The 21190-nt window shown below is 36.9% G+C and overlaps 1 protein-coding gene across 3 annotated transcripts in view; it reads right to left on the bottom strand.

The window, feature by feature from the left end:
* Positions 1-19650, bottom strand: part of RBM20 (RNA binding motif protein 20) — an 80283-nt gene extending 60633 nt beyond the window's left edge. For 2 of the 3 annotated variants that reach the window (XM_042019298.1, XM_042019299.1), the window contains exon 1: positions 19435-19649. In XM_042019298.1, coding sequence (XP_041875232.1) covers positions 19435-19448 — 14 coding nt within the window. In that variant the 5' untranslated portion in view covers positions 19449-19649. Of the gene's footprint in view, positions 1-19434 lie in introns of all 3 variants that reach the window. The other variant, XM_042019300.1, reaches the window with a different exon arrangement.
* Positions 19651-21190: the final 1540 nt, after the last annotated feature.

Genomic DNA, 21190 nt, shown 5'->3' with positions numbered 1-21190 from the left:
ACTCCCACCAGCAACAGCCTCGACATGTTGCTGAAGAAAGATGCAAGTGAATCCCACCCCTTCCACTAACATCCTTTCCTGCATGGGGATGGTACTTTCCAGCGACATAAAACAGATTCCAGGCAAAATACTTCATCATATCTTACTGTCTGGCAACCAGACCAAAATGTAGAGGTTTTGGTATGTACTATGCAAATGTATACAGAATTGATTCTTGCTGTTCAGCTCCCCACCACCTTGCAACACTCTAAGAGCTTGAGAAAACACCTCAATCAGGATTTACCAAATTAAAGATTTCTACTGCTGGTCTTGCCTCCCTATAATTAGCCTTTGGTATTTCAATATGCAAAGTCTTTTCTTTATGCAAGAACTCCAATGTGCTTTAGTACTTCTGCTTAATTATGTTTTGCTGTTTTGGATTGTCAACTATTGAGTGCAATGTACTTTTTACAGGTGAGGAAAGAGAGGGAAGACAGAAATTGAGCAAACCCACCTAAAGCAGGACCACAACACTGGCATTTTCTTAATTATATCAAATTAGCACACATGCTTAACTAGCAGGAGGTGTACACACAAAACTTCAGTAAGCCTTCCACAAGTTAAATCAATAGTGCTCTACAGCAGAGAGGTTCATTGCTCACTTAAGCTTAGCTACTGTTTGAAACAATGCACAGGTTAAATAACTGCAAATTCTAGAAATGTGCCAGGAAAGGAGGACTGCTTGTCTATTCTAAGATTTGTTGCATTTCTTTGTCTTGCAGCTACAATTCATAACTATATGCAGAAGTCCTAAGATTTCTAATAGTTAATTGGAATCATGATCACATAAAAATAACTAGCCTGCAGCATAAAATTAATCTAAACATGGAGAAACAATTCCAAGCAAATGGCAGTCTTGCTGATTGAGGTTTTACAGATGTTGCAGGGATATTGCGTCCTTGCTTCTAGCACTGCCATAATTTTGAGACACAAATCTAAACACATCTTTATAGTGTTGGCCATCAGCCTTCACACATGGCTGCTGTAATCACTCCTCTCCGAAATTTTTCTTATTTTCCAAAAGGATTTTACTTATTTTGATCACAGCCTCTTACTCATTCTCTCTTGCAGTGCAGATAGTAAAACACAAATGTTATTCAATCACAGAAATCCTTAAAGTAGATTTCACTGGGGTTAGGGGCTATTTTTAGCCCAGCTAGCACAGAGATGCACAGAAGTGTTTACTAGCTTGAACATAGGTCATAAAGTCTGCGTTTGTTGTTACCAAAGACCACCTGCAGTTTAGATAATTTATGATCAGTGACAACTGTGTGTTACTCTCCAACAGGCAAATACATTTAACCCTTCTCTATCAGCCATAAAGCTCTTGAATGGACACTGCAGCAGTGACCTTTGTGGTATCCCTCAAGTGTGTCTTTCCATCTTTGTGCCTATGGAAACATACAGGGGACTTGCTGCCCTCAGACTTACAGGCTTTTCATGCTGCTCAGATCATCAAAAGTGAAGTCCCAATTGGACATGTAGGGCCAAAATTCATCAGGAAACCTCCCAGAAACATCAGGCAAATTATCTGGAAAGCAAAATAAGCCCATCTGCAGAAGATAGTGGAAAGAACTTGAGAACTCAGACCTGAGTATGAGAACTAAGAACTGCATATGTTACTGTATATCCACCACTTCACATTTTATAAATTTCACTATTATTTCATCTCAAATTAACCTTGCAGGTAATTATAAGTCCCTGTGAAATATTCAGATATGAAATGCAAAGCCATTTACTTCGCACAGTATTGTCAGTTATCTCCTCTACTGCCTTTATTACCTATTATGTTCGTATTAGTTTCCTGTCGTCTGCCATCATCACTCTATGTCCCTATGACAAATTCATGAAGAAGTTCCTAAAAGAGTCTCCTGGCCCACCTCTCCCTTGCTGATGGCTTAGGGTAGGAGGCTGAAGGAAGTTGCAAAGGGCAACAAGATTTTAATTGATCAGGTTTGGGCAAATACAAGAATTTGATCAAAGGTAGTGATTTACAGGATCGGGACTCAATTGCTCTGTGGTGGCTCTTTTCTGCTCTATTAAACAGTGACTGCAGCTCAGCCCAGAAAAGCTACTCTACAGTTCAGCCCTGTAATAATACAAAGGATGGAAGAATGAATTGCATGGTTTTTCAAATCAAGGAAGTTCTCCCTGGGAATACTGCATTATTGTATTTGCCTACTGCAATACAAATAAGATAAGCTTTGATTTGTTATCACCCCTGGTTTCCTCTACAGTCAACAGATAAACTGACAGTCAACAAATAAAGTCACATGACAGTTATAATTTGGATTGCCTAGATTGGGAACAATGTAACATTTCTCTATGACTAATTACCGCACTAAACAAAACCAAGTCTCTTTTTATAAGCCTAATGAATAGAATAGAGCTTTTGAAGTCAAAACAGATTCCCAGAAAAAACAGATTTTTTTCCTTGTTATAATCAATTAATGAAAAATAATGCATAGATCATCTTGCATCTAAACCAGGTGCACAGTTTTACCTGGAATCCATTTTCTAAGCACAGAAAACAAATACGAAATCTGACTTTCAAAACAGAATGATCACTCCATTCCCCTCCAGTTCACCATATAAATTATTCTGGATTAATTCTCATTTTTTATTTGGGTGAACACAAGTCTTCTTGCAAGTAATTTCCATGAGAACCCAAGCTTAGTCTGTATCACTTGTCATGCCTAGATGAATACTAACACTAATAATTTTACACAATGAATTATTATCTACCATGATCTCCTCAATGTCATTCCTTAGTATACTCAAAGCAATTAAAAACAACTATCCTGATGTTATTCCAAACTTTGATGAAGCCAAGAGAAAGATTTATATTTATTTCCAAAAATAATAAATTCTTTTAACTATATACTCATGGTTTTTAAAATGTTGTCTCTGACTCTGAGTCCTTAATTCATTTGCAATCAAAATACTCTTTGCAAAAGTACAGGGCAAGACAACCCTGGAAGGTCTCCTGAGGTTTGCTGTCACACAACTACAGTCTGCAAGGCTGGGCTTCTGCTTCTCCACCATCAACCACCAGCCTGGCAAGCCCTGGGAGAGCTGTCTCTGGACAGGGCTTTTGGGGCTGGTCTGCTGGATCTTAGTGAGGTGCTGGGCAGTGTATGACTGGGTTTTGCATTTGTAGAGGCAGGAACTTGAAGCACTGGCTCCACTCCTGGCTCCATCCCAGGCTGGATGCCCTGGGAATTCAGGCACATGCTGCTGAAACCACCAGGAACTCCTGCTTCTCTGTAAAGAGCTGCTCCAGCTCAGCCTCCTGAGCCAAAGGGCCAAAGCAACTCAAAGATCTCAGGTGCAATGCAGCAACAGATTCAGAGCCAGTGCCTCTCTCAAGCAGGAAGCCCCTGCTTGGTTCATTTGAGAGTTAAAAAATGACCAGTCAGAAATTTAATATCTTAAATGCTTGCAAAGCAGCCCGTTAGTTAAGATCACACAATACTTGCTGTGTTTTTTCATAGAGGGACACTGCTTTAAAAAGCAAGCTGACACACTCTGCACTGGCTTTATCTTCTAAATGATTTCACATTCTGTGCCAAAGTCAGCACATTATAATAATCTTGCCCTGGAACGTAATGTGGGAGAAATTATTTATTACAAATATTCACATACACAGTACTTCTCAAAATAATCTGATGTTTGCTCATATTAGTAGCTGGAACAATAAGTAGATTAGCAACTTATTATCTCTCTCTTCTGTGAAGATTATAGTTCTCTGTTCCTTGGCAAACACTTTGGATTGTGCAACAACATTACATTTCATTATGCATCACTGTCACATACTTTTGTGCTATGAAGCTCTTGTGTGAGATGTCGAATTTGTTAAAAAAAATCTTTGAAGTGAATTAAATTTCAGGCTGTTTCATTCAATTGCTTATTGATGCTGTTAAATGTCTTCAAAATCCATGTTCCTGACAATGCAGCTTGAACTGCAGATGACTTTGGAAAGTAACACTTGCTCATAATTCTTGAATTAGCTTACACTGCTGAACCACATGGAGCTCAAACTTGCCTGGTTGCACAAAAGATTTAGAAAGATACAGGCAATTGAAATTAAGGATGCCAGATTTACCACTGGGATATTCTACTGCATTTCCACTGATCTCCATAGCATTAGTTAATAGCAAAGGTCACTTTGCATTCCAGCACACTTGAACAACCCCCTGAAGAGCAATGCTTGGCGCTCTGGAGAGCTTCTGACAACTAACAGAGCAGAGGGGAGGTGAACAAGGACAAGATATCACTGATGCCTTGAGGTACGTCTTCATAAACAATCAGGGAAACTCTTTAGAAAGAGATTGAGTTCTAACAGGTTTTCAGAGATCTGATTCATCAAGGGAAAAAACAGGGTGCCTGGTGCTAATTTTACTAGAACTTACTGATTGCCACTACTATTTAATCAGCATACTTAATGTCATTCATTACGATGAATATTCACTTACTGATGAACAAACCTTCTGTCACATTTGTCAGCAATAATCAGTTCTTCAGAGGAATGCTAAAAGCCTCATAGCCCTCTGATGAACATGCTAAAATACACCAAGATAACCAACATTAGGAAACTGAAATTGGCTGTTTAAAGATTATGTTCAACGGGCTAATGTACAACATCTTCTCAGATTTTCATGATGTCTGAGAGATTAAAAGCCCTTTCGGCACTGTGACCTTTGCATGTGTAGGGTAATCTGTATCTCCTGCACATCAGATCCCTGCATCTCTTGTCCCCCCTAAACTAATTTTCAAGCTTTCAGTTTTGCTCAGCTAAAGATAAAGGAGGTTCAGTGCTATGCAGGTAAACATGCACAGCTCTTGCTGCTTTTGGGGTAGGATCAGAAAAATAGTGCTACTCCCACATGTTCATATTAAAAAAAAGCAGTAAAACTTGAAAGAAAAACTATGGTAGAGGGATGATGTATTTTGGGAAACAAAACAGCAGATTATCCCCAGATTTAGAAGGTTTAGCCCATCATGCAATGAGGCCCCAAATTTCAGGACAGCCCAAGAAGCTGCCACAAACCTGGCAGAATCAAGTTCTCCAGCTGAAGTGCAGCAGACCTAGGGCTCTGATATAATGTACAGGGATTAAGCAGTGGCCTTTCTGAAGATTAGTGTAAGATTTCTTTCTTAGATAACATAATTATGTCAAGAGTCAGTCCCATTTCTTCTAGTCATCAATACCTTTATGCACTGTCATTTATATATTTCTAATTTTCTGATTCCTAGGGAAGAGATCCCTAGGAATTAGGATTTGGTGTAATGCCTTTTTCTCACACAATCTTATTGTATAACTTGCTGGAGAATGTATCCACCAGGGAACGAAATGCAGAATTTATCTGATATTCCTATGTTACTGCCCTGGAGCAGATGCTCCAGCACAGATGATTTTCAGATTATCAAGATGGGGTAACAGGAATGTCATGGCCTCTGGTAGTCTGTGTAAGGACATTTATCAGAAAGACAGCTGGTATAAGACTGCTTTGTTCTCATCCTCTGATGCAATAAAAGGTACTTTTAAAAAGTTTTTAAATAATTAAGTAGAAGGTTGTTTCCAAAATACAACAGACTGAGGAATTTGTTCCCCCAGCTGATGAGTTTGTTTTCTTGGTGCTGAAATAGACCCAATAACATGGTATAATCCTTCCTCTCAGTCTCCACATGAGCCAGTGGATATTTCCATTAGGGACACTGCTTACAAGGCCCTCAGACAAGAGGCTGGAATCACAGTTTACTGCCCCAACAAAACATTAGGCTGTTCTTGAGTCTGTTTTCTTGAGGACAAGAAAACTTCTTCCCTACTCTGGTAGGATGGAAACATCTGGGGTATCTCACTTTGACAAGTCACAGAACAACTGAACACTTAAGAAGAAAAGTAATCCGTCAGCTTGTGGGGTAGAAGAGATTCACATTCTGTATCTCAAAACGCAATGGTGGCAGAAAGTTGTGCAAACATTAATGAAACTTCAGATTGCAATCCTGTGGTTGTGAACAAGAAATTGTACCTTTTATCTAACAACAAATAAATGCAACTCATGCAGGAAAGGAAAGAAGTCTTACATGAGAAAACAAGCAGCAAGGGAAATTAGCCTGTAAAACTTCATTCCTAAGATACTTATGTATCTGGCATAGGTCAAGCACTAGAAAAGATGCATGAAGGAGAAAGGTTGCGATGGGCATCCGTGTCGCCACAGCTCTGGAATGCTGCAGTGTATGTTTAAAGAAAGCCTTTCTGAGAATTGCAGGATCCACATGGCATGGTGCACACATGGTGCATAGTATGGCATTAACTGAGGAGAGGACCTGAACAAGGAAAACATCTGCATCTTCTCCTTTTTACATGGCTACAATGTCTCCTTCAGAAGGGAATTAGGTGCCCCATCTGCATCAGAGCTAGCGCTGGCCAACACACAATTTTTCTCTGGAAAGGATTTTTTTCTAAGGACAAAAACTGCTTTGAGAGTTGAACTTGAAGCTATTCGGCTCACAAAGTACTTAGGTAAATTTTTTTTTAAGTCAGCTCTGATACAGTTTTCCTGAGTTTTGGCTTGTTTTAGTAATATTTGCATTTTTTCAATGTGCTTTCAGTGTTGAAAAGCCACAAGTAGGTGAACAAAATGGATCATCTATATAAGTACCACGAGAGACCTGACAAAAATAACATTTAACCAGTGAGGAAGTGCCCACAGGACATATGCACGTGGGTTTACCCATTTCACTATGCATGACTTGGCTATGTAATACATATTTTACATCAGCTTCTGCCCTGACTTTGTTCACATCAAACCCTTGTAAGAAGATTGACAAGCTCTTAGGAGGATATGAGATTACTGACACAACAGAACACACATAAGCCATGGCTTAATTCAGCAGTATCCCTAGATGGCCACCTTTTCCTAGAATATTTCCAGCTTCCGCAAAAATTTCTGGAAAGCAAGAGACCAATATTTAAAAGTCAGCAACTGTTTAGCTTGAGTCTTACACAATTTACATCTATTTATCTTTTTTCCTTGCAAGGTTTCCATTTGACAGGAGAGTAATTTGCAACTGATAGCACTGAGATGCACGACTTTGCATACATTACCCACTATGGTGCAGCATAGAGATATTTCAAGATAGCTTAAAATAAACTGGCTTGAGCACAAGAAATGGGTTGAGATGTAACAACACAGAGCTCTGCCCACAGCTTCATCCATCCCAACAAGGACCAAATGCAACTGGCACGGCTTGCAGATACATTAGGCTTGGATCAGTGCCCACCTCTGCCGCTCCTACCCCGTTCTGAGCAGGCATTTTATTCAATTTTAACAGCACTTTTGTAGAGAAAGTTTAGGCTCCTGCTACCCATGTCCTCAGTGCACAGCTACTCGTCACCAGCCCTTGCAGCAACACCCACATCAACATCAAACACGCAAACTAGCTGCCACATGCCATAACAGCAGCTGTGGCATCTGCAGAGAGCAGGAGCCTAAACCCCTCCCTCAGAACCCTATGGAGACACTGGAGACCCTGCACTGGAACAACCACCGTGGTATCCTGCACTGCTGCCACACTGGGCAGGGGTCAATGTAAAAGTAAGGAATAAAGCTTTCATGCACCTCAAAAGTGATTTACAACAAGTGGAGGTGGAGAAATGGGAGAGGAAAAGATATTTTCCTCCAAATTTTTATGGCACATGAAAATCCTTCTTAGCATATCAGGTCCTTTTAGAATATAAAAATTGTAGTGACTGAAAAAATAACAAAATGGTGACATAAGAATCAAAACAAAAATTAGGTGTCTGAGACACAAAAGTATTTTCAAAACTATATTAATACTTTTGAATTAAAAAAAAAAAAGTTTTTTAAAATTTTTAATGTCCTCTCCTTTTTGGCCAAAGGAATTATATGCTAAATGTTCCTAAAACTGCAAACAGCAAAGACAGAGAATCAGATTCACTCCTTCAGTGAAATTCCTGATTATGTAGGAAGAAAGTTAAAAGAGTTAAAAGATCAAACATTTAGTATAATTTCAAATATCAAGTTTGTACTCAATTGTTCATCAAGTTTACCTCTTCCCAGATTCAGGGATGTGATCTTTTCTGGCTTTAAAGCACTTCCTAAACATCACTTTTACAACACCATCTAAACAAACAATGCACTTGTACACATAGTGCATACTTTATGATCTGCCTACACCAAGATTTCCTGAAGCATGTTCAAGAAAAAGGCCACATGGAAGAGGACTTCTTTCCACATGCACGACCTAATTAACTTTCAGTTGCTTCTGGTTTTTAAGAGGTTTTTAATGCTTCAGTTCAATTTTTATTCTACTCCCTCTTCCAATCAAGAAAGGAATCTAGAAATTTAAAGGGTAAGTCCAGGAAAAACTCACAATTTATTACAGAGGCTTATTTAAAAGCAAAAACAGCCACAGTGGATTAATGTATTTCCTTTCCCACAGCTTTTTCAGTTAAACCATAACTATGCATATTTACTGCAACTCTTCCATCTGCCAGCAGCATTGTGCTGACACATCCAGCACACAGGCTGGGGACTGATAGCAAGGAGACAGGTCCCACCACTGCTCTCAAACCTTGCGATTAATATGGCATGAAAACTGGTGAAAAGCCACACTTACAGACATTGCTGACTATCGACAGCGACCCAAATCCTTGTTATTTCAGCCCTTTATCCTAAATGTGAGTCAAATCTTTAACAACATAAAATGCTTATAAACAAACACTAAAATAGATTGTCATCAAAAGCTTAAGGCCTATAATCACACTTGCTCCTTTTTCTTACAGGTCCTACATAGCCTGTGTAAAGGAAGAAGAACTGGCTAATGCGGGCATTTGGTTTTTCTTTTATGAAAAGTACAACCAAAGAGGAGGTACTTACCTTTTGACAAGGTCAAATAGAGTCCACATGGCTGTCAGAGTTTATCCTTTGAACCCAATCCTTTCAGCAGGCATATATATAAACAGACACACTTGACAATAAGGGAAGTGTTACTGATAGATAAGTTATGTAAATGATACAGCATACTATAATCACCTCTAAACTTATTCTTGGAGTTCAGAGGTTTCTGGAAGAGATCAACCAGCCACAATGTCATTCCAGTGCCCCAACATGACAAACCCACTAACTGCAGCAATGCCACAGTAATTCTTCCAACAGCTTGGTGACCTCTTACCTCTCTCCAGCCTAACACTAGCCTGAAAAAACCTAGCTCCTCCCCAAACTGAAAAATGTGTATAAAAGCCTATATTTTGCTTCCACATAGTGAACTTCAAGAAAAGTGGTATTTTCTTTTCTTGTTTGTGATGGCAAGTCTGTTTCGGGGGATGGTTATTTCTGAAGTGTCATTCTTAATTACTAATAAATGAGTTGACTCCAATTCTGATACTGACTTCAGAGGTCCACCAGTTTCTATGGGGGTTTCACCCCTCTTTCATATTTTCTTTCTGTCCAACACTTTCCACATGAAAGTTATGGAAAACTCCCAATTGCAATTGGCCAAGATGGGCAAATCACAGCAGAATGTGGCCATTTTAGCAGCTTGAGAAGGCCACTGAAAGCCACACATAATCCCAGTTGTCAAGAAAGTTGAAATCCAGCGGTCTTCGGACTACTGGAAAATACAGCCTTCCTGACCACCAGCATCCTACTGATGCACCAAGCAACAGCAACACAGCCAGAACCGGATAAAGTAAACCCACATATTTCCCACACAAAGGTAACATTGCCTCCTTCCAGGTTAAAGTAATGCACTCTCCCTTCGCTGAGAACAATAGGCGGGCTTGGTGATAGAGATGTTTATTCACTGGGAATACAAATCAGACATATCAGTTTGCTGTGCAGAAGTCAATAAAAACATCCAACCTCATTTACTTCCAACTGGGCTTTACACTAAAAACCATGGCACGAATACAGACAGTCTTTCCCTGCCCCATGAAGTTTCCTGGCAGGTGCTTTTTCCTTAGAGATGACTATTACCATTGATGATGCACATCAATGCTCTTCATGCTCATTTAAAAAGAAAAAGCTGCAAGCTTTCTTAACTCTCTGCTATAAAACTTACATCTTTTACATCTTAGCACAAATACTATTTCCATGTGCCACACTAGTCTCATCTGATATCAAGCTGTGAAAAAAGAATCACCTACTGATCCTGACAGGCTTAAAGGTAATAAAATGACTTTTGGTCAAGAGTGTCAGTTAATATGGCAATTTCATAAAGGAATCTTGTAAGAAATAGCACGCATTGCTGTTCATAAACACAAGCCTGGTTTGGCTATATTCAATTACAAGCAAAGAAGGATAATTAAACAGTTCATGATAAGGAATGGCTAAAACATGTGCAATTTTATTTCTGTTCTCTGCACCTGTGTTTTCTATGGCTTAAATTATAATTCTGATCTTTTAAACTGCACTCAGGGAATATCCCACTTCATTCACATGGGAATGAGATGTTCTATTTTTAATTAATATGTAAATTTAAAAGTATGCAAGATATTGCAGAGCCTTACCACTAGCCAAATATATATTGGCAAATAACACTTAAATTGTTTACTCTTGTCTCAAGGCAACCCAAGTACCTCCAGAAGTAGTCTGTGTGCCCAGTTTACTTGTCAGTGTTATTCCTCTCCTTTGTTCTCTCCACCGTTAATTTTGTTCTGTTTGGTGCTTCAACTCACATTATTTAATCCACGCTGTTATGGGGACCTCTTGTAGCTCATTTTTCAAACCGGATTGTAACCTCTACCCGTGTAAGCTGCAACTGCGTTTTCCAACGCTCGGAGCAACGAAACCACAGAACCCTCGCTAAAGCCCTCTAATCCTTAACAAAGTCTTTGAGGTGGAGGCACCCGCCGCTGTCAGATGCGCGCAGGGGAATGGCACAGGGAGCTCTCGGTCCCGTGGTGGTACCGAGGACGACAGCTCTGGCTCCGAGGCGGCCGTGGGACACCCGTGGGTCCCGCCGGCGGCCGCGCGACCAGTGCCACCATGGAGCTACGGGTGAGCCGTCCACACGCCTAAGGCCGGGTGGGTAACTCAGCAGGTTTACTGCAACTGCCACTCTTGTTCTAGCATCGACAGACTGCTCCTGTCCTCAGTATCGTGGGAAACATAACATCCTCGTGCTTTCACTTAGTTATTACATTTTTAATTAGTTATTGCAGTATCATGGTAGATTACTGAGCTGTCTGTAATTTCATCTGCCCTATATTCCAGTCACTGCTTTTTACAGCACTTATAGAAGTTACCAAATAATTCTCAGGTATTTTTATTTTGCATGTTCCTTAAAAGTACTTGAAACGAAAGCACTGATAATTGGTTTGGATATAAAAATTGAAAGGAATCTAATATAAACTTTATTTTTTAAAAAAATCCAGTTAGTTTCAAGCCTCCTAAACTCCAACAAAAAAAAAAAAAAAAAAAGAAAGAAGACACTGTACAATATATTTATGTGTGTCTAGACAGGGATTTCAGAATATACACGACTGCTCTTTATTTCCCGTCCATTTTCAAGCATGCGGGTAACACACTACGATATTTTTTGTTCAGCAAACACTTTCCCTTAAACTAGAAGAATAAAAATGGCTCCATAAAGGAAAAGTACAGTTACGCAACTGAAAGAAAACTAAACTACTTTCAAGATATTTAAACACATGCAAAGGAAAACAAATTTATATCCTTTAAAACTTTAAAATGCAATGTTAACCTGACTGTAATAGTTAAACATAGTTATTAGTTGACTTCTGTATTATTATATGGACTAGTGGTAATTAAAAATACTTACGTAATGATCTACTATAGATATCTCCCACAAAAATCTAATGCCAAACACGTCAAAGAATTTTCTGACATGAAAAGCTTATATTATTCAATCTTTGTAGTACACTGACATTTAATTATAACATCAAAATGCTTTTGCATTTATTCCCTGTATACTCTGGACAGCACAGAACTTTCTGAGCTCATTTTCTTGAGGATTTCAAGAAAATTTCTTCATTGCCAGTACTAACATGCATATATGAACTTCAGAGAAACAGAAATTATCAAACATTTTAACTACTCTCACATATTGATGAAATAACTTGTTCAAGAGATTAATTTTTTCCCTTACCACCATTCAATGGTCTTTCATATTTGCTATACTTTTCTTATACTGTCCCTTTTAGAAATATGCAGAAATTTACTTAAAATTTACTAAAAATATGCTTAAAAATATTTGACTGAAAAAGATAACAAAACATCAAGTCAGGTATTACTATTTTTTAAAAACATGTTTCTAACATTAAAAAATTACTTTTAGAGCATTCATAAAGAATGACATGTTTTTAATAAGATTTTCCTACTTTAACAGACAACATCTAGGGTTATATTCATTGTACTTTATTCCAGCAAGCCAACAGCACAGCAGCTTCTAGCTGTAGGTGCAGCTCAAACCTCTCAGAACAGAAATACAGAAAAACAAATTTCTTAAATGTTGAATAGATTGCCAGCAGCATAGTAATGGAAAATTATTGTAAAATTTATAGCAACTATGATACTTTCTCCCAAGTAATTAGAAAAACATCTGTTATTTACATTGAGGTTTTTGTTTGTAACTGTTACTCTTTCTTTTCTTTTTACCTCTAGGTGATATTTTATTTCACAATAAAAGGAAGTGCATAGCTGGTTTTAGATTATGAAGGATTACACGGCATTAAGACTGCCAGAAGAAAGAGCCAGCCAGAACCAGCCAGATTAACACCAATGCAGTCATCAGGATTTTCCTTCCAGCACCCAACTTTTTACATTTAAAATATTCCCTATTTTTTTAGATTTAAAACTAATCCTTCAAATAATCTTATCATTATCTTTATTTGAACTTATGAAGTAGATATGCCCAGTGCTATAGTTTCAGTATTTTGCTATAGTTTCAGTATTCTCTGCTAAGGATGTAACAAACCCATCTGAGACATTAACTCTTTTGTAATTTGTGGGGTTTTAAAGATTTTTTTTTTAAGATGAGAATTATACAACAGATGAAATTGAACATTCATTTTTAGTAACCAAAGCTGAATACAAATAGATTTTAATATTCTGAGCACATCACCGAGACTCATACTCAAGAAAACCAGCAGAAACTCAGCTGACTGAAATATCCATGAGCATCCTTAAATTTTGGGATTTACCATAAAAACAAAACAAGAATAAACACACTCAATTACCCTTCAATAAGTTCTGCATCACCCCCTTAATTGCAGGGGTTTTCCAATATTAAAAACATCAAACACAAGTTGATATACTTTTAAGATTATGTGCTATCATAAATGATGAGGAATGAATACAAGAAGCAGTCATTAACATACTTATTTACTAGTTTCAAAAACATATAATTACAATTATGGTTGTTAACGGTTTACTTTGAGAGCTTTCTTGCCAACTTTAAATTACCAGAAATAAAGATGACTGTAACCCCATTTTTTTATCACAACTGTTTTGTAAAATATATTACAATATGTATTCTGAAACAGATTATTTTTATATTAAGAAATTCTACACTACTTAATATGCAGGCAATTAGGCCACTGAATTAAAAAAAAAAATCTTTGAAATAGAAAGTAGAGCTTTGTAAGTTTCCCAGACAAGTTTTGTAACTGCTGTTCCTTAAATCTAGCAGTCTTAGAGTCAGGGCATGGCAGCCCATTACAGTTTCCTCATTGCAAATGAAACAAACAAAATAATACATACCCAACAAATCTTTTTGACAGGATACACAAAAACCAATCCCAAATGTAATAAAAGTAAACAGCACTATTTATGTAAAATTTTGACAGAATTCTCCAACAGCATATTTAGTTGAAAACAGACTGATTAATTAATATGAAGAAGTATAGAAACACAAATTGTCTACCAAAGTATTTCTTCCTTTTATTAGCTAGCCATTTATCTTAGAAACTGTTGAAATACATTCTGCTAAAAGCTGACTGCTTGGGCCATTTCACCACACAATGATCAGAGGAAACACTTTCATGCTCTACTGAAAATGCACAGGTATTTTTTAGCACTCTTTTGAGCATAGAAGCAACTTCCTTAAACAACCTGTTTATGTGTTTAATATTCTCTGCTTCACTGAACATTCACACAAATTAAATCAACTAAAACAGAAAGCAATCAACAAAAGCAAAGGCATAAATTTGATGTGCTTGCTTACAAAATTCTGAGTGGACAATGAAATGCAGTAAAAACTACTAAAAGATTTTGCTTGTTTGTTTATTATTTTGTTTTAGAGGTTGTTTTGGGGTTTGGGGGATTTTTTAATAAAAGCTAGAAACAGAATGAACAGTCTCCCTGAAATTATTTGTTGAAATTATTTTACATTTTTCCAAGGGAGGGCTGGGTTCAGATTTTAGGAGTCAAGAATCTCCAGTGGAAAATCTGCCCAATCTTCCACACAACACAGAAACTTAGCCCCTAAACGGATTTAGTCTATCAGAAATCAGCTCCAGAGATAAGATTCAAATGCTGGATCCAGTAATTCCAGGTGTTCTCAAAGCCATGTTAGCGTCACAAATGGAAAGGATTTTAGCCTTCCCCACATCCTGTTTAAAAAGCAGATGTTGGGGCTCCCCAGACCCTGACAGACAACTCTTTGTTCTCAGTTGACTGGAGGGCGTCCAAGTATTCCCGCTAAAGAAAATGGGGCTTCTCTGTCCCAGTTGTGTTATGAAGGAAAGAAAATCACTAATTCCATTGGGTCTTTAGGGGGCACTTCTCGATGAGAGTGGTCAAGGTTACCAACATCCACACAGGTTTGACAGTTGGCTTATTTTAAGGTGATTTTTGTTTTGTTTTTCTCTCAAGCCCAAAAATACAAGTGAATGAATTTTCATGAATAACATCTTTAGGACTGAAAATCTATTGATGAGAATTAATTGGGCTTGGGCTTTAAATTGTCTCATGTCAGCTAGTCAGAAAGGAGAGTTGGAAATCACTAACTGAACGCAATGAGATAATTTTCCTGTGCAACAAAGCCAACATTCCTATTCTTTCTTTAGCCATTTTATTCAGAAATACAGCATTTATTAATCCTGATGGTTCTTTAACATATCTTAATACTGGGTATTAACACCTATTTTGCTTAGATACCAGAGAGCACGCGGAGGATTCCCTGGGAGGTATCCTGAAGCAAAGATTCAGAAAAAGAACTGCTAATTCTAAAACAGAAATTTTCAAGCTCCAGGGGGACTAATGAATAACACAGAGAAAACCTCAAGCCAACTGACTTTGGAAATTTTGCATAAAATTAAAATTCTGAGAGAGCTGAACAGGAGTCTCTAAAATACTAATTTTTGGTAAAATCTCACTGAGAGGTATGATGAAGATACTAAAAGGAATAAAAAATGTATTTTCATGTTCCTGAAACAGAACAGTTCATGCTGCCTCCTGCTCTTTGAGGGTAATAAGACAGGATATATTTATTGGTATAACTTATTGGATAATTTGGCAATTTATAGGAGTTCTAAACCAGCATGATTTGCTTAGTTATATGCCTATAATATAAATGCACTGAGTAAAAAGGTACACATAAAGAACTCTTCCAGAACTAATTATTTCTAAGGAATACAATTCCATTCTGATTGTATTAGGTGTACTTTAACAACGGCTTTGGAGTACTCGTAAAAGATAAATAAATCTCACGTCCTGTCAATGTGGTATTTGATATATTGTGCAAATGAGTTGTTATTAATTAGCAGCTTAAACTCCTTCACAGGTTTGCTCCCAGTGCTGTACACAGCAGGTCAGTGCCAGTACTGAAAAGTTTTGCTGTAGTTTAGCAACTCCAGTTTTCAGTCACGCAATGCTGCAACAGTGACAAGGTTATGAGTTTCCCTTGCCACTCCATTTACTGGGAAACACTTTACTCAAACCATATTGAAGACCAGCAGTAAGATCTGATAAAAAAGTAACCTCTCTAGCTTTCACTCCAGCTAAAATAAAAACCCATGGGTCATTGCTTTAGAAAGGAAACTCCAGGTGAAGGACAGCAAAATACCACCGGAAGGAATCTGTTACATTCAGCATGGTTCTGACACTCTGCTGACTTGTATTACCTGTCTGATACATGAAGAGCCTGAAAGATGGGGTTTGGAAAATTTAAAAAGTCACCATGACAAATTTTAACATAGAAAACATCAATGTGTCACAGATGTTAAGCCATTTTTACTACTCAAGCAGAATATTTTTGGCTGTTTAAATCCTTGAAGATAGGTGGCTTAAAGAAATAATCCCAACTTTCCAACTGCAGAGGTGAAGAGGACCTGGCTGGGACCAAAGAAGCTCATTCTTTAGCACAGTTCATTTTTCGTGCCTTTTTTTTTTTCCTTCTAAGCTTTTTTTCCTTTTTGACGGTTTTAAAATGGGTGAATGACACTAAAAAGCATTGACGCTTCCATTCGGCAACTTCACAGATCTCCATATAGGAACCACATACAATCCACTGAAAAAGCACGCAGCACACTATTTAACAGGTAAACACTTTTGTATCTACTCATCCAGTCCTAGGAGTCACTGGGGATTAATCTACATTTACAATCCATAGGATTAGGGAGTGTTTCAGAGCAGCCTATGCTGCTAAATTTATAATTTTTTATAAGAGCATTTCACAAATCTGTGTGGTCAGAATTACAAACTCCCAGGACAAAGAGTGACCACATTGTCTGATTCAGATTTTTTAGGTAATAAGTAGGACTGTTTGTAGTTAATATAGGAGTATCACTTGTGGGGATGACTGCAACAGAAACCATTTATTGTAATAGTAATTAATAAGATAGACCAACAAATTTCTCCTGAAGGATATGAAGATCTTTGTTGCTTCAGGAAAAACGGGCATAATTAGGCTACGATTTACTAAGTTTCAACTTAACTTCTGTTTTTCACCTGATACTGAGAAGCTATCTATAGTGATATAAGCAAGAAGTATGATATCAAGGAAATATCTATTCAGCTCCTCTAATTAGTTTTTAAACTCAATCAATACCAGCTTACAGTATTTTTTTTAATTTGGTACAAAAATACTCTGAGTCAGATTTCATAAAACTCATTCTAACAATTTTAAACCAGTTTATCCAGGTCCATCAGATTAATATTGCAGATAAACAATATTTAGACACAAAGCAGTTAACACATTGAAGATGTTCAGAGAAGACCTTATACGTGAGCTACTGGACTGTGTAAACTGCCTCTATGACAACCATGTTTTCTCTGATTAAGAATTCATTTTGAAAGAATTTCAGTTTTCCGAGGTTTTCATCCGTTGCCTAATAAAATTACATAGATGTAGGTGTTAAATAGTAGTTTCTGCAAGGCTTCACTAACACAAGTTCAAATACATATTATTTGCCACCTTAATTTTCTTTTTTGGGTGTAATTTACCATTATTGCCAATTACACAACCATTTTTCATGTTGGTAGGCATGTAAACAATTGGCATAAAATAACGTCCATAAGCCCTGAAAAGAGTATTCTGTATTTACCATGAGGAAAATATTCCTGTAATGTATTTTCCATGGTATAATTAAGTTGAAGAGACAGAGGCAACTTAGTGGTTATTAATAATTACATTTTATACAGTCTGAACACACACAAAGAACATTCCATTTTGCTGTTAACACAAGTTCATGAATTTTCACTTCCTTCTTCAAAGTTCTGCTTAAATTTTGCAAATGTGTCTTTAGATAGGGAACCATTTGCCAGTTAAATGCCTATATTGAATAAATTGTTTCTTCTCTTTGCCCCTTCCCTTGCAGTAGAGGAAGTTGCTATAGTATGTAAGAGACTGAAAACAGGAAAAACTACCACTTTACCAAAACCACCTATCTTTATCCATAGTGATAAATGCACAACCTCTTATAGGATTTTCTTCTTGTGCATTATTTATAGCTGCAGATTTCATAAATTTTCACAGCTACAGTTTATTTACATTATTGTATTCTATTTTTTAAATACAAACATAAATAAAGCCAATTAAAACATATAGTTTCTCAGTTATGTTATTCCTTATTATTAACCCACAAACAGTAGCAACTGCAGTTAAACTGCTTTGCTCTTTCAACACTGCAGGATCCAAGAATTTGGGGCAGGAGGCAGTATCAAGCCAAAACACTAAATGGTTAAACAAAACCCATCATTTAACACAATGTGAGTGAACCTGCCCACTAACACACTACAGCACAGACAAAGCAATTTTTTTGCATTCTAACAGTTTGTACAGAATTTGATGTGTTCCTTCTAAAGCTTCCTTTAATGCCTTATCTTTATAAAGGCCTATATTAAGTTTTTACTGCTTATCTAACAAAAAAATCTTTTTAAACAATGTACATAAATAACTTCTCCTTAAATAAACCACTATGTAATTGCAGTGGCCCTTCTTAAAAACAGAGGAATTAATTGTTTAATTAAAAAATATCCCAAATGCACCACAAAAATACACTTTGAAAGTACGCCTACTGAACAAAACCAATAAATAGATAAATATGTTTATAAAATTTTTTATACTTCCAAATTGTTTACACTTATGTAACACTAATTCATGCTTTTAATAGATCTTTGTTTAAGGAAGCACGGTTTCCTATGGCTTCCTGGTCTCACTAGCAGTGTTCTCCCACAGCCCTGTAGCTCACTGAGCCTTGCTACTGACTTTAGTGAGCATCCTTAAAAATAGAGAAAAGTTTGTGACTTCTCCTATCTAGGTCTTTTAAATGCCAGCATTATCAAGCAGTCCCCCAGGACCCAGGAAGGATAAGGGTATGTTGTCAACAAAGGAAAAAAGAGATAAGGCCTTCAGTGCCCACCCCCTTGACCTAACAAAAACCCAGGGCTTGATACTGGGCTCCAGGTCAAAAATAGACTGTCTGCATCTGAAAGCAGCAGAGAACATTTCCACAGTTATCTCATCCTCAGTCGTTTTGCAAATCACATTAAGCACTTCATATGTGCTGTGGAATCATTCGGTAACAACTCTGAATGATGTTTCAGAAAAAGCATGCTTTCCAAGAGCAATAGGAGCAATTAAGAAAACTAAATCCTACCATGAAGTCCTTTCTCTTGTACATTATGCTTTCAATAGATGTCTTCACAAAACCACCACCAACCTGTTCCAATAAAAATTAAAACCAAAACACACAGGCATCCCTCTGCCTTTTTTACTCAACACAGTAATATGACACATTGGAGGCACAAACACTTAACAAAAGATTGGATAGCCACACACAGCAGTGAAATACACTGTTTTCTCCTCCTTTTTATCTATCAAGGAAAAAATAACATTAACTACCAAAAGTTATTCTAAGCAATTTTAACAAACCAATATCATCAAGTCAAATGAACACACTACCTTTTCTGATTCATTATCTTTGCTTTTGCGTTTCTCCTCTTATAAAATTTTGTCTGCTTTCCTCTGATAAAAACTCAGTAATTCCCCATGTTCTTGCTGAGCGCTCATGTGAGTTCACACGATTCAACTGCTTGTGTCGTCCAAGCCAGTATAGCTTAAATCCCAGTCAGCCAGGAAGCCAGGCAGATAAGCACTGGCCTATGGAAAATTTATCTTTTGAAAGGGAACAGGGTACTTGAAACAGAACTTAAGGTCAGGACAATCTGTAAGTTAATGTAAACTAGAGTTTGTAAATTAAGGTCCAAGTAAATGCGTTGAACAAGATTATCTGCCAGGTTCCACTAGGTGTTCCCAATTACAAATCAATTAATTTTCTCTATTTCGAATAGGCAGATTTTGGATCCACACTTCCTCCACTTCAGATTTTCATAATTTAATAATAAAATTAAACAAACTGGATTCTGAGATACGCAGTTTGATTAATAAAAAGGTGGTGGGATGCTTTTTAGCTGAGACATGCAGATTTCCTTGCAAACCAACAGAACAAAAACATTTCCAGTGGAAGACTCTCTTGTATAAGAAACTTTTTTCTTCCTTTTTTAAGGAAAATCTTTGCTTTTATTTTAAAATCATCTATTCTATAAACTGAGTACTGACAGGTTTTTTTCCAAGACTATAAAAGAACATAAATTTCATAATGTGTTTTAAATTCAAGATCAGAAAGCTTTAGAAAATAATTAATATTTGCCTTTCAAAATCTTCAGGTATAATGGAATTCTAAGGCATTGAATAGTTGCGAGAGAACAAAAATTTCATTAAATCAAGGGGAGAAATCATGTGTAAATAGTAGTTGAAAGCCCAGGTATTATACAGTAGTATTTAACTAACCACATTTGACAAAGTATTAGCATATAGAACAGAACAAAACCACCTACTAAACCAGATGAAATTAACATTATTCAATCACATTTGTTCTTGAATGTGCACTTCCTCTTATTTAAAAGATTTGTATTCACAAATTTGAACTAAAGTAAATTAATGAGTTATTTCCAAGCCTAAGCTAAAAAAAAAGTCATTTAATGTAAAAAAATATTTCAAGGTTTTTCCTGTATGTACTCCAAAAAAACAATTCAAAATACCACTACAGAGATTCAGACATGCCTAAATAGCTTTCATTATATAAATTAAAATAAATTCTACGCTAAATACTATATATGTTTAGTTTAGAAGTGATAAAGAATTTGACTTGCTCATCTCCAATCTGAGATTCTAACGCCACAGGAATTTCTTTTGCCAGAAAAATTAACTCCTGCTTTTGGAAGAGGGTTTTTTCAGTGACACGCAATCTTCTTGATGGGATACAACTAAAAACATGTGTTCTCCTTCTGTACTACATATATACCCGAGAATGGGAAACAATTTAAAATTTACTCATAAAGTAACAGCTTCTTGAGCTAATGATTTCAGCTTCTGTGCTCAACATATCTAGAGAACAAGCACAAAAGTGGGACATTTCTGCAGCTGACTTGCAGGGAAGAAATACACTGATAAAGCAAGCAACAACAAGCCACAATATGAACAAACATGAGACATTTTGTTAAATCTATCTAAATAGAAAACATTTAATTACAGTAAAATTGTCTGATGCGCCATAGCATGTTATTGTTTACCAATGGATAAACTTAAGTGATTTTCCATTTTGCTTGTCCCATCCACATGGCAGCTCCACATCACTTCCCACTAACCTTCTCAAAAT

This window comes from Corvus kubaryi, unplaced genomic scaffold (genome assembly GCF_017639235.1).
Source record: "Corvus kubaryi isolate FWS band 111438036 unplaced genomic scaffold, C.kubaryi_AGA036_p1.0 138, whole genome shotgun sequence".
NCBI lineage: Eukaryota > Metazoa > Chordata > Aves > Passeriformes > Corvidae > Corvus > Corvus kubaryi.
The sequence above is the reverse complement of the archived record's forward strand: the minus strand, read 5'-3'. Positions and strand labels throughout refer to the sequence as shown.